Source organism: Aphelocoma coerulescens, chromosome 6, assembly GCF_041296385.1.
Source record: "Aphelocoma coerulescens isolate FSJ_1873_10779 chromosome 6, UR_Acoe_1.0, whole genome shotgun sequence".
Classification (NCBI taxonomy): domain Eukaryota; kingdom Metazoa; phylum Chordata; class Aves; order Passeriformes; family Corvidae; genus Aphelocoma; species Aphelocoma coerulescens.
The window spans coordinates 2,551,006-2,565,130 of NC_091020.1; the positions used below are offsets into that span (position 1 = coordinate 2,551,006).

General features: G+C 49.2%; 1 protein-coding gene across 2 annotated transcripts in view; it reads right to left on the bottom strand.

The window, feature by feature from the left end:
* Positions 1-1,239: 1,239 nt before the first annotated feature.
* The window catches only part of RNLS (renalase, FAD dependent amine oxidase), a 53,096-nt gene continuing 40,210 nt past the window's right edge, over positions 1,240-14,125 (bottom strand). The window contains exons 5-7 of one of the 2 annotated variants that reach the window (XM_069018862.1): positions 12,026-12,199; positions 4,406-4,581; positions 1,240-1,507 (exon numbers count right to left, since the gene is read on the bottom strand). In XM_069018862.1, the coding sequence (XP_068874963.1) occupies positions 1,334-1,507; positions 4,406-4,581; positions 12,026-12,199 (524 nt within the window). In that variant the 3' untranslated portion in view covers positions 1,240-1,333. The remainder of the gene's footprint in view (positions 1,508-4,405; positions 4,582-12,025; positions 12,200-14,125) is intronic. The other variant, XM_069018863.1, reaches the window with a different exon arrangement.

The following is a 14,125-nucleotide window of genomic DNA, read 5'->3' on the forward strand; positions in this document are numbered from 1 at the left end:
ATGCCTGGAGGTGTCCAAGGGCTGGAGGTGGCACTCAGTGCTCTGGGCTGGGGACAAGGTGGGCATCAGGCACAGCTTGGACTCCATGGGCTGGGAGGGCTTTTCCAGACCTCAGGGACCCTGGGATACGAGGAAGGAGCAATTTGAGACCCACTGGGATTCGAAAAACCTTCAAATTGAAAGTCTCATGACTCAAGAAACATCTCTGAGCCTGTGCTTTGCTTATGAACAGGTACTGGGAGGCGTCAGGGTGACCAAAGCTGAGAGACTGCTGAAAGGACAGAGCCAGAGACATCTCCACTCATCTGTCACTTGTGGTATCAGAGGCTGCTGCTGATACAAAGCCCTGGAAGAGCATCACAGCTCTTCAGAGAATGACCATTTGAGAGGAGCAACACAGTGTTGAGCCAAAGACACCTCACACCCAGTTTTCTGCCTACTTTTAAAATTAACAAATCTTAAATTCTTAGTGTCACTTAAAATACTCTGCTGGAAATGGCCAAAAGCAGCAGTAAATCACAGTGGTCAGTGCTGCGATACAGGATGTCAGAGCTGGGTGAAATGCAGGGGTAAAATCAGAAAAACAGAGGCTGAACTGTACTCCTCTAATGCTTTAAATTCTGTCTGCTACGTTTTGTTATTTTTAGTGCTGTGGTACAGAGGTACTAGACTTGTGACACGTGATTTAAGAGGAAGGGCAAGTTAAAATCCAATTTAGAATAAATAAAGGATTTCTGAGTAATCTCTGAGCCCATCCAGTGCCACCCCTGCCATGGGCAGGGACACCTTCCACTGTCCCAGGCTGCTCCAAGCCCCAGTGTCCAGCCTGGCCTTGGGCACTGCCAGGGATCCAGGGGCAGCCCCAGCTGCTCTGGGCACCCTGTGCCAGGGCCTGCCCACCCTCCCAGGGAACAATTCCTTCTCAATACCCCATTTAGCCCTGCCCTCTGGAACTGGGAAGCCATTCCCTGTGTCCCAACACTAGGACAAGGAGTAAATAAGGAGTTTCCAAAGAATAAACTCTGCAGCTTCATGGATTTTTGTGCTGCTTCAAGTCAGCCTCCTCTCCTTGACATAATTTTCACGGGCTGTAGAAGTATCAGGAGACCTGGCAAAAATGCTGGAGCTCCGTGCCTCTGCCCAGAGCCAGGGAAAGCCTTGCTTCAATCAAAGTAACCTCTCCCAGCACAGATCCTGGAAAATTCAATGTCATTCCATCCCAATAATTATTCCAGCCCGTCAATACATCTTCCTTTATTTGTTTTTTTGCAAGATGATGTTGATTGTAAATTCAATCCATCACAGCAACATTCATAACAAATCTAGAGGAGGTTTAGCAGCCTGACTGAAATTGCTGTAAGTGAGGCTTCACAGCCTCTGCAAGGCTCATGGCAGACTCTATGCAGCCGTCGAAGTTGGAACGCGTGAATCCATCACCCCCACAGATCAGGAGAGGCTGAGTGTGAAGAATCATCTGTCCTGGGCAATTGGGTACAGCTCTGGTAACCTGAAAATGACAGACAGAAAGGGAGTGGGAAGAGTATTTTATTTACCTGAATCTCACACCAGAAAGATCTGTGATCCTGAGAAGCACATCACAGAACCACGGAATCGTTTGGGTTGGAAGGAACCTTAAAAATCATCTTGTTCCACCCCCTGCCATCGGCAGGGCCACCTGCCACTGTCTTAGGCAGCTCCAAGCCCCGTCCAGCCCGGCCTCCCATCCCAAAAGGCAGATCCAAACATTAACCATCGAAGTACCACCGTAAAACACTTATTTCTGGGAGTTAAATAATGGAGTAAAACTTCCCTGTGTGTGAAAGTTTAGAAACTTCACAGTCTGTTCTGTTTTATTCTCAGCCTGTCTCAGCAGAAATGAATTGTCTGACCCTGGTGTAGAGATCTAGAAAGGTGTGAGGGTGATCTCATATCAGCAAAGCGGGGCCTGGAAAATCCCAGATAGGTTCAACACAGGAAAGGGAAACTGCTGTCTCTGGGATCACAGGATCCCAGAATGATTGAGGCTGGAAAAGCCCTTCCAGCCCCCAGAGTCCAAGCTGTGCCCAATGCCCACCTTGTCCCCAGCCCAGAGCACTGAGTGCCACCTCCAGCCCTTCCTTGGACACCTCCAGGCATGGGCACTCCAAAGCTCCCTGGGCAGCCCCTGCCAAGGCCTGAGCACCCTTTCCATGCAGAAATTCCTGCTGCTGTCCACCCTGCTAAAGCCTGACACAGAGAGTACAACTGCTCATTTCTTGGATTTCCACCCAGTAAACCACTGCTGTATCCCCTGGTGGGACCAAGCTTCCAAGGAATCTTGCTAAATCCAGGGGATTTTTCCACTGATTCAAATGTCCCCTCAGCTGGCCACTGCCCAGCCAAAGCACCCACATTCATGTTGCTGGCTGCACCTTCTGTTACTGGGTGTTAGCATCTCTGCAAAGAGGAAATTAGTTGAAATAACAACTTGCAAGCCCTTATCCTTTATTCAGCTTAACAGAAGAGTCTATCCAGGTGTGGCAAATCCAGACAGAGCCCCTCCCTCAGACCAGTTTTAAGTCAGTACTTAATTTATTCCTGAATTTTTCTCACAGATCAATCAGAGTATGAACAATGCAGAAAGATTTGGCAGAAAAAGGCTTTCTGAGCTTCCTTCCCTCTTGGCTACCCAGTGTTTATTTGATGCTGGCTGTACCAAGCAGCTCCTACCCCTCCTGGTACCTGGTCAAAGGTTGGACTTGATGATCTTGGAGGTGTTTTCCAGCCTCAGTAATTCCCTGTAAAGTGGCTCTGCCAAAGACACACGGTGGGTTGGGAAGCTGTTGGCTCTGAATGCTAATGGTGCCTTCACCATAATTAGAGCAAGGGGATCCAGAACTGCAGCTGTGCTGCTAAGCAGTGTCAGTAGAATTCTGGAAGTCCTAATCCCTCATCTGCCACGGATAATTGTAATGTCTGCATTTTAATCCCAGGATTGTGTTTGGCCATGTGAAGGATGTTACAGCCGGATTTAATTAACAAGTAGGATAAATCCCATCTAAAAGAGGCAGGGGAAAGATGCACCCATCTTATCAGCTCCCTCGGCCTCTGTGGCAACAGCTTATTATAATTGAAAGTAAAGAGAGCTTTAGGAGAAAGAGGGAGCTCTGCCCAGATATTTAATTTAGGCAGTGATTACTTTATAGGGTGGCATTAGAGATCTCTTCATTGAGATAATGGGTCTGACCTACACAGACTTATTTGCAACCTAAGACACATTGACATTCATCCACCAAATTACAGCCTGGTGATAATTCCTCCTGTGGCACCAGCAGCTGCTGGAGTCAGAGCCCTGGCTGGCAGCAGCAACAGAAGCAGGAGTTGGATGGGTTTTGGGAACCCCTTCCAGAGCTGGATCCGACTCCTCTCCCCGCTCCCCCCCACAGCTCCCGTGATCACCGGCAGTTCTCAGCAGGTAAGGCAGGAGAAGAGACCACATGTCACAACCAGGGAACCTTAACAGTGACACCTGCTTTTCCCCCAAAAAATATCCCCCTGAACCGATAAAGAGGAACTCAGAGAACACACCACGACTTTGATGTGTTTTGTATAACTATTAATACCCGTGCTAAGGTCGCTTTTGCAATCCACCAACACTTTACTAGCAGGAAAATGAACTCTGTGTTAACGAGGCCAGGTTCCCCAATTGCATGCAGATCAAGGGGTATGAGCAGACTCCACATCCACAGCAACTTCAAAAAAGGAAAAATTTTTAGGGGACTGCTTTAAAAGTAAGTATTTTGCATCAACCTCCACATTCAAATTCACCGATGTAATTTAACTTGAGAGGCTTTAGATAAACGTGGAGATACACTCCAAATTTTAGGAAATCACCAACCATTTCCCCAGATTTTTAGAAGAGGACTGCAAAATATACACATTTTGCCATTATTACTCTTAGGTAGTTTACTTTAGAATACTTTTCACATAACATTCCGTTAAATTGAGCTGGGCCAAATCAAATAATAACAATTAGTACATCTGTACTCCTGCTCTTCTGTGGTAGGGTGGGAATTCTGCTAGTAATACCACATACTTCTGGATGCAGAGGGATGGATTGAGTCATGTTTTTTAAATCCCAATGAAAATCCCACTGAATTACGTGGGATTTACTTCCTTCCTGCAGGCTGCTCCTACCCCTGCTTACCAGGAGAGCTGCATAACTCACTGCTAAGCCAGGCTCATGATGTTAAAAAATGGCTAAAAATGACCTGGCTTTTGTTGGCCAGCCCTGGATGCTTCTCACAGCTGCGTGGAGCAATGTGTTATGGGTATTGAGCAACCATCCCCTTCCCTCCTGCTCCCTGAGGACGGAGAGCACAGCCCCAGCAGGCCCTCCCAGCTGACTGGTCCCACCAGGGAGTACCTGGGAGTATCTCCACTTCTGGCACTTGATGCTGCTTGGTTTAGGCAGGGAGGGCACAATCCTCTGCAGGTGACTGAGAATTATCTGCTGCACCTCTGTGGGGTCTGAGTCCAGGTGCTCGCTTCCAAAGGTCACAGTCGTGTGCACCACGACCGAGGGCCCAGCTTCAGGAGACTCTGAGAGAAAGAAGAGAGCAGCTTTTGAAGGATTGCTCATTAATACCTGCCTTCCCCACACGCTGACAATTGTGCCTCCAGCCTAGGAGTGAGTAAGAACAAAAATATCTGTGCTACCACCCTGTTCTTCCAGATGGGAAGAAAAAAGCACAAGGAGTAACAACACAGGTTGTTCACAACAGGAACACAAGTCAAGGAGGACAATCTCTGCAACAACCTGGCCTTGGACACTGCCAAGGATCCAGGGGCAGCCACAGCTTCTCTGGGCACCCTGTGCCAAGGCCTCCCCAGCCTCATTGTAAAAAAATTAGGTTTTTTATCTAATCTAAATTGACCCTCCCTCGGTTTAAAACCATCACCCCTTGTCCTATCGCAGAAGTTTGTTCTCATCTTTTGAACATGCAATCATAGCTCAGCTGCTGATGTTGATCCAGCGGACTTGGACAGGGCCAGGCTTTGTTCCATTTGGGGCTGGCTGCAGGTTCTCTGCAGCAGGTGACTCCTGTCCCCGCTGGCTTGTTGGCTAGTCACCTTACAGACGTGGCCGAACAACCAGCAGCCAGAGAACTTGCCTGGATTAGGGGATTTTTGGGCTCAGGGACTTGCCCGTGCCAAGGCAGGACGAGGACCCAGCAGATCCTCGTGTGAGTCATTCCCACGCCGACGAGCAGGACGGAGCAAGGACACGACCTGGGTTATGCTGCATTTCAGCTGAGCTGGCTGTTCAGTGAAGTGATTCCCCCTCACTCCCTTACCCAGCAACTCCCTCCTTTGGGAGCATAAAGCCTTTCCTGGTTAAACCTTCGCTTGAATTAGCACATTCCTGGACAAAGGTTTCAGCTTTGGCGAACAAGCGTTTTATGACCGAGGCACCCACAAAGAAAGAGGCGGCTGAACACGTTCTGACCATTCTGGCTGCCAGGCACCAAGCTGGATAAACTCCTTATCTCCAGCTCCTCAAGCTGGAGATGCCCTCTGGGAAGATGCACATTCCAGCTTTCCAAAGGCAACCAAAATGTCTTTCTCTGGCGAGCTGTCCTGGTCTGACCACTTCAGAGGTGCAGCAGTGCCAAATCTGCAAGCGTGAAAGCCACAGTTTTGAATTCCTACGGAAGGATCCCCTCTCTGAGTCTCTTTCTTGGGTGGGCCAGCTCAGCCAACCCTTGCTCTTGAAAACTGTGAAAATGTGGCAAAAAGGGTGGGAAGATGTTTCCTGGTTTCACAGCTACCACAGGACATATCTCAGTGGGCATCAGCTTTTCCAGCTGTCTGGAAAAGCATCACAAACGCTACTCAGATTTTCCTTCCCCTTTTTGGGGCAAAAACCAGGTATTCTGATGTCTCTCCACAGACACTGTGAGGGACAGAAGACCAAGTGGGGAAGCCTGTGAGGTTAACTGGGATTTATTACAGTGCACGTGGTATTTTGGCAAATTCTTCCGCACAACTTGACGAAAAGGCTCATTAAAAGATGCCGAAGCATTTTAATAAAATAAGTATTTACTCCTTGCTGTGTCTTGTTACAGCCAGTGATCCCACCCACGATTTCACCAACGATTCCAGCCAATGCCCACCTCCTTTCAAACCTCTCTTCTCTTTGCTGGCATGCACAGCTGTGAGGACCCTGTGGCCTATGGAGCAGCCAGCTTGGGACCATCAGTCTGATCAGCAGCACCCTGAGGGGTGTCCTCCCCTCTGAGCAGGTCTGCAACCACACACACAGATCCGGGAAACGGATGAATTGCAAAGACAGGAGATTGAATATATGCAGAATTAAGTGGGGGATTGAAAAGTGAGGCTCTAACTGCATCCTGCACATCCCAAAGGAAAGGTGACGGAGATGGCAGAGGCAGGCTCTTCTCGGAAGCTCAAAGCAACAGGACAAACTGGGCACAACTGCAACGGGAGAAAATCCCAGCTGGACATGAGGATACAGCCCCTTCCTGTGTGAGCAGAGCACCCCTGGGACAGGGCCCTGAGTGGTGGAAAACTGCATCTTGACCTAGAACCTGGGAATGAGGGGAAAGGTTTCTGGATTGTGAGCAGAAGGCGGGAGCCATCAGCTTCTGAACATTTTGGGACTGTCTCAACATTCGTCATCAATTCCCAGCTGGAGGAACCACACAGGCTGTATGGAAAAAAGGAAGGACAGACTGCTGACAGTGAGAATTCACACAGGGTTAAGCCTGTTGGGAGTATTATCCTCCAGAAAAAGGATGGGGCTAATAAAAGGTGCCCTGGACAAGAGCACAGAGAACAGAGCCCAGGGCCACTCCCCCAGCACAGGGGCTCACAGCCCAAGGACATCTGGTGTCAGGAAGGTGGCTCTGAGCTTTGAGTGACACTTTCAGTGCAGAACTGTGGTGTACTGGTCCAGCTGCTGTCACTGTCACAGGGCCATGAAAAGGCTCGTGGGTGAATTGCTCCAGGCAGTGACAACATGAACAGCCCGTGGTGCCAAGTCCTCCCACAGGGATCTCCTCCTGCCCTGGCAGGTTCTCAGGTGGCACTAAGGGTGCAAAGTCAGCTCCTGTGGTGGCCACGTCCTCCTTACCATCACAGTCTTGGGGAAGGAGGGAGACAGAGCAATGAAGATGAAATAAACCATATGAAATGATGATTAAAACAGTGAAACAAGACGTGTTCTCGGAGAAAGCTCGCGGTGGAGCACCCGCCCACCTAAACCTTCTTCCTGCAAAACACAAAATCCACTTTTCTGTGATGAATCTATGCCAAGGTCAGAGTCCAGAGTCCCTAAATGCAAAAGGAATTTTAGAGGGGAGGTGTGATCCCTGGGATCCACGGAGGCCGAAAGTTCCCTTAGCAGAGAGAACATCATCAGAGCCTGAAAGCCACAGGGTCCATTTGGGAATGGTCAGGATGGTGTCCATCGTGTTCTGGGAACGTGACAAGTTAGAAAAGGAACTGTGGAAAGGGAGGAATTGGCAGGTAAGAGGGATTTCAGGGTGCCAGGACGGAGACAGAGCACAGTGCTCTTGGGATTCTATTAATGGGGTACCCTAAGAAGGACCCACCTGCTCTTTGACTGCCAGAGGAGTCTTGGCAAAGACAGGGAGAAGCAGCAATAAGTCCTGCTATCTCCAAGAAAGCAAAAGGCACCTGGATTTGCCCAAACAATAATTTCTAGGAGAGAAAATCATGTCTGAAGGCCACTGTGGAGCATATCTGTGGCTCACAGACTCTGCAGAGCCCACAAACCCACCGACCCTCAAGAGAGGGAGATCTACTTTCATAAAGGCATAAAAGCAAGCAGCCACAACCTGCAGTTCAATCTGCAAGCTCCACAGATGCACCCACAAAACATGCACAGAGAGGATGGAAGATTGTTACTGGTTCAGCTGTGCTAACATTAAAACTTGCTGGGCAGCAAAAGTGGACAGGGCTTGAAGAACTGCCAAGGGGGCTTACTTAGATTCACTTCCCAGTTCTTTTATCAGTGTGTTCAGTGAATCCTCACCAGAACATTGTCTGCCTCAGAGTCACAGAACTCAGGGGGGGAGGGACGAACCTCTGGAGGTCTCTAGCCCAACCTCCTGCTCAAAAGTGGGGCCAGCTTCAAGGGCAGATCGTTTGCTACGACTGCTGGAGCGTTCAGGAGTGCCAAGGGTTACAACCTAGTCTCCAGCAGAGAACTGTCTATGGATGTGAGAGGCACACATCTCCCACAGAAATGTTCTCCTCCTTCCAGGGGAACAGCATGGAGTATTTTTCTCACATTGCTGCCCAAAACCTGGAGCCATAACAGATCCCGACAGAAACTGAGATGCGGTTGTTTCCTGACCCTCAGGAATTTTTGATCTCCCAGGGGAGATGTGTTTTGGCACTTGAATCCCATTCTGGTCCTGGGTAGCAGGAGAGGAGGGGAAAGGGCTTCTGCCACACCAAACAAACCCTGGCAGAAGGAAATGCTGCTGGGTCAGTGTGGAGGGCAGCAGAGAAGCTGGACACCTCTGGACAGGCTGGAGCTGCATCCCTGCTCCCCGGGAGGCATCACATGCTGCAAAAGAGAAGTCAATGTGCAGGCTTCAAAAAACCCTATCTAAAAGTTTAAAAAAGAGCAGTGATCAACTTTGCTACACCTTTGCTTCTCTTCAGCAAGAAGAGATGGAGATTCACTTTCAAAATGCCACGCTGCTGTTCGGAAGGATGGTCAGTGAGCTTCCCCAGCTATCCTCAGAAATTCCCGTGGTCCCTAAGGTCCCATATTCTCTCTGGAATAAAATCTGCTCTGTCTGACAAAGCACATTTGGGAGGAGTCACGGAAAGAATGGCAGTGACTTTATTATATTCAGAAACCCAGCATTTCATTAGCCTTACCAACAGTTTCTGATTATTTTTCTGAAAGGCAGGCAGGGCTGGCAGGGGATTACAGCACAACTGGCTGCGTAGAGAGGCAAAAACTTACACACTTCTTTAACTCCTCCATCTTCCTAAAAATTCTTACTTCAGGAAGGAAAAGAATCTATATTTTAAAATTAAAGAGGATACTCGAGAATTACACGGATGCTAAAGCCCTGTAAGGCGGATCTTCCCTTTAAATTACATAACCCCGCAATCCTGGAGCGAAAGAAAGGAACCACTTCCACTTTTATGTGTCATCTATCTTTAGTGCTCCTGGAACGCAGGGAGATGCAAAGACTGCGGTATTCCAGAAATAATTTATACTGGAGAATTCCCACTGTCCCCTCGAGCCGGTATAAATATGGATGGGGTGTTTGAGGCAGCCAATCCCACAAAGTGTTTAATATTCATGTGCACCACACGGGGAATTCAGCACACGCTTCTCGTGGGCTCTTCCTTACGTAATGTCACCCCTGCAGGCAGGGATGGGATTCTACCAACAGCAGCTGGGATCCTCAGCTGGTGGAAAAAGCCTTCCCTCCTGGAGGCTCCTGATTACACACCAGGAATTGGTGGCATCAGAGGAGCTGCTTCATCAAACCCACCCCCCCCCTTTAACAGCAAGGCCGGTTTGTGTTCCACCGGGGAAATGTGAAACGCATGTGAGTGGGATGTCTCTGCTCTACTGAGTCAAAGCAGGGACTGCCACGTCTCAGACAAGTGACAAGGACAGTCTGGGCCTTCACAGAGAGGGCCCCACTTTCCCTTTTGGCCTTTGAGGGCCGGACTACCTGCTTTAGGGAGGTGTTACATACATATATGTGAGTCTCTCAGCAGAAAGCTCACAGCATCATAGAATCATAAAATGGGTTGAAGATCATCCAGTTCCAACCCCCCCTGCAGGGGATCACCACCAGCTTTCCTCTGGATCTCTATTGCTCAATGCTGCTTATTAGAAAGCTACTGTTTGAGGTGGCAGTGAGGGTGAGAGAAGCCTCCATTAACTGTGGACGCATCAGGTGAAGAAACAACCGGAGAAAGCGACGGCTTTTGGGGAATGATGACTGTCCTGGAAGATCTCAGCAGTTCTGCTTTCTCCAAACATTTACTTTTTGGTTGTCACCACCCTCTTCTTCAGATGGATCCAAATGACCAAGGCTGAAGAACGGAAGAACAGGAAGAACGATGAGCGGAGTGGAGATAAAAGGGACAGCGAGGTGCTGCTGTGCCTCCCACTGAAATGTTCTGGAGGGCAGTCAGAAGCAGGGAAAGAAAAATGCAGATGCAAAATACTTGCACATGTGCTGAAACAAGCATAAAGGAACTTTTTATTCATGTGTTTTGGTTGCAGGACTTCTCATGTAAATAAATTTCACCCTCAGCCTCCCTTGCCTGTGCTGTCTAAAGGCTGCCTCCTAGGAAGAGACACACACAATATGTTCTTGGAAAAATTTGCTCATACAAACAGAACTCTCCCCCAATTCAAAGGAAATTTCAGTGAGAAAGGTATGTGTCAACACCGATGTTCTGGTGCTTTCTACGTATCTGTTAACAATGTGCCCCAAATAATGTGCTTTGTACTTGGTTCAACTGCATCCGGAGACAGCAAAGCTGTTTGATAATACCACTGAAGTTCCATATTTGTTGTTCTTGGTGCTGGGGCCTTGAGACCACATGTGCAAAGAGGTGGGGAAAGGATGGGTGAATTTGGGAAAGAATGGGTGAACTTCTCCACGACACTGGTAAGGATAATATCAGTAGGTGCTATTAGCTACCAGGTACATTTTGTTGAACACAACAATGGCAACAGAATCTCAGATGCAAGAAAATCTCCAGCTGAACACTGTCAGCAACAAGGAGAGAATGCCAAAGAAAAAAGATCACTTGGCTTTCCTTACGCTCGTTTTTTAACATATTCACCATAAGTCCCTGCCGGAGAAAGCACATCAGGGTGGATACATCCTTATTTTGGCCAGTCCAGCCATTCTTCTGTTTTCTTTTCACTCTTTTCAGATCAACAGGCTAAATTCATAGGGAAAACAATGAATTTGTGCTTGCACAGAGGGATGGAGAACCTCTCCTACAAGGAAAGGCTGAGCTGGCAGTGTTCACCCGGAGAAGGGAAGGCTCTGGAGAGAGCTCAGAGCGCCTTCCAGGGCCTAAAGGGGCTCCAGGAGAGCTGGAGAGGGACTTGGGACAAGGGATGGAGGAACAGGACACAGGGAATGGCTTCCCAGTGCCAGAGGGCAGGGATGGATGGGATATTGGGAAGGAATTGTTCCCTGGGAGGGTGGGCAGGCCCTGGCACAGGGTGCCCAGAGCAGCTGGGGCTGTCCCTGGATCCCTGGCAGTGCCCAAGGCCAGGCTGGACAGGTGGAAGGTGTCCCTGCCCATGGCAGGGGGTGGAACTTTGGGTCTTTAAGGTCCCTTGCAAGCCAAACCACCCTGGATTCTGTGACTGAGTGGTCTCCAAGTGTTTTTTCTTGAGCTATTCTATGCCACCACACTGCTGCACATGAAACTCAGTAAATAAATCAAACACATGCTTCCTCAACTGGCATCTTCCAGAAAGGGAGGAGAAGGGTCCGTCTTGGAGGATATTCTCCAAGCCTTAGCCATTTCAGGGCCTCTCCCTGAGCATAAAAGCACCCTGGCTAACTCTGGACTGGGCTGAGCAGCCCCAATTACCCAACTCATTCCTCCTTCCAAGCCTGGTGGAAAGAGCAGGAGCTGCAGAGTAACGGGTGGCAGGAGACAAGCTGGCACGTGCATGGATGGGTGTTTAAACAAAGGAACCCCGGCTCTTTCTTGGAATAGCAACATTTTGATGTCTCCAATCCCCCAACATGGGTTTCATAACCGCAGTAACACAAGCCATGTGCTGGGGGCTGATCCTCCGAGGGCCGGCCCGCTCTCATTGTGTGCTTCATTACAGGCCAAACGTGACATGAAACGCCATCCGCTGCGGCTTGGAGCTAAATACTCGCTCTGTTCAGAATAGCAACACTCAATTAAACAGCAGTTCTCATGATCTACACCCTCCATTGTGGCTGTGTGTAAGGGGAATAATGGGAGCACTGACCTATATTGCGCTTCTTGTTATCGATGGAGATGAAGCGTATGCAGGGATTATCGGTGATGTACTGAGCAGCCCAGGGGACAGCAATCCCTGTCCCAGCCTCATAAAACAGTCCCAGGGCGTAGCGGGATGAGTAGCTCACAGATTCCAGTTGCTGCTTTTGACTTTCATTAATTACTGTGAAAATATTAAAAAAAAAAAAAAAAAAAAAGAAAAGAAAATCAGACAATCCCTCTCCTCTCAGAACATCAAATATGGGAATGCTGCAGTTAAGCTGATTAATCCTTCCTGAAAATGACCAGACTGCTAAAACTAAGAATTTAATATTAAGCCTAGTGCTTTGTAGTATTTTTTTTCTGGGACACCTCTTCATGAAGTTCTAATGGTGCATTATGCAGAGTGTGTCCTCACACACAACCCTCCCCCAGCTGCTCCCAACCCTCCCCTAGTTGCCTCTGACTCGAAACTTTGATGACTTCGATGACTTTTTTTTTCAAATCTTTTCTCAGAGGGTGAATAAATAGCGATAAAATGCTTGGGTTGCCTCAAGGACATCAAGTAAATGGTTGTATGGCTCGACAAACACCAAAATGACTTCACATATCAACAAAATGAACTCAGAGACTCTTGAACCTCTGGGGAAAAGAGCCCTGTGACTTCTGTGCTGCAATTCAAATGAATGAAGAAAACTGCACTTCAGCATACAAAAGGTTCGTAGAGAAGTTCAGCTCCTTCAGCTGAAGGTATTTTAAAGCAGTTTAGAAAATTTCAGAGCAAGTATGAATCCTAATTCCTCCCTATGATTAACTCTTCTATCTTCTAATTACAGTAAGATCTGCTTTTTGCTGCAATTTCATAATCTTCACAGAAAGCTGCACAAAGCAGCATTAGCCCCACCGCGTGCATTCAAACACTATTTAATTTCATGCCACAGAGAAATCCAACAGCTTGGATAATTGTGGAGCTCAGTTCCACGTCCCTCTTCCCATGACTGAAAGGATGTCCAAGGCCTCTGTGAGCCAGAGCAGGACACGCAGAGACAGCAGTTCAGCTGATGCTGCGTGAAGAAAGGAACAGCTCATCCCACAGTGGGTTGGGCCGAAGGGAGCCACAGTGCCCCATCAGGGCCATCCCAAAGCTCACGGCACAGGATTGTGTCCTGACAGCTCTCCCAGCTGAGGCTCCTGGCTGGTCTCCCCCACCAGCCTGACCTAATGCCCAGCACACCAGAGGACCGCAAGTCGGATTCCACCCCAAATCCCATCAGAAAGCAACCTTGAAATGTCCCCAAGATAAAAAAGAAACCTGAAAAAATGTGGGGAGTTTTTTTCCATATCTTCCCCACAAATATGCTGGGGAACAGAGAAATGGGGAGAGCAGAAAGAAACACTGACCAAGCCACAACACCTGGGGAGAGGGAAGGAGGAGAAACACGGCATCTGGCAGTAGGTGGTGGTGGAGCTGCCGGAGGGAGGAAGCAGGACTGGCTGAGCAAGAGGGGCTTTGAAGAAGCTTCCTTTCCCTCTCCAGTTCTCCCCCCAAGAAGGTGCTGAGGGGTCCAGCTGCCTCTCACCTCACCCCTGCACTCAGATCTTTCCAAGAAGGATCTACTCCAAGGCCACCCAGGGCTCCTGCATGCCAGGGGCTCCATGCCAAAGGCCCAGAGCAGCCTGGCATGCCCCAGGCAGGGCACTGGCTTTCATCCCGGTTTTCCGTGCTGTTCAAAGGCTGACCCAGGCACTGGCAGGACCCCCCCAGCTCACCTCCACCCTCCTCCATCCCTGCCCCCTTCCACAGCTTCCCTCCAGCTTTTGCAGCCCTCAGGACGGGGGGGATTTCATGGTGTGGCTTGGAGGGGAAGGAGGGGGATTAAGCATGGCCGTGGGGCAGGCTGGAGGGCTGCCCTGCAGGAAAGGATGCCAGCAGGAGCACATCCCACCCTGCTGGAAATGTTCCCTGGCCTAAGTTCCCACTCAAGGCCTGAGCTTAACGCGGTGCCAGCATCCGGGAACCATCCCGGGGCTCTTTTCCAAGCAGGAACAGCCATTTCCCTGGGGCTCGTCCCAGTTCCTCCTGGCAGAGCACGGGAGCCCAGACAGGGAA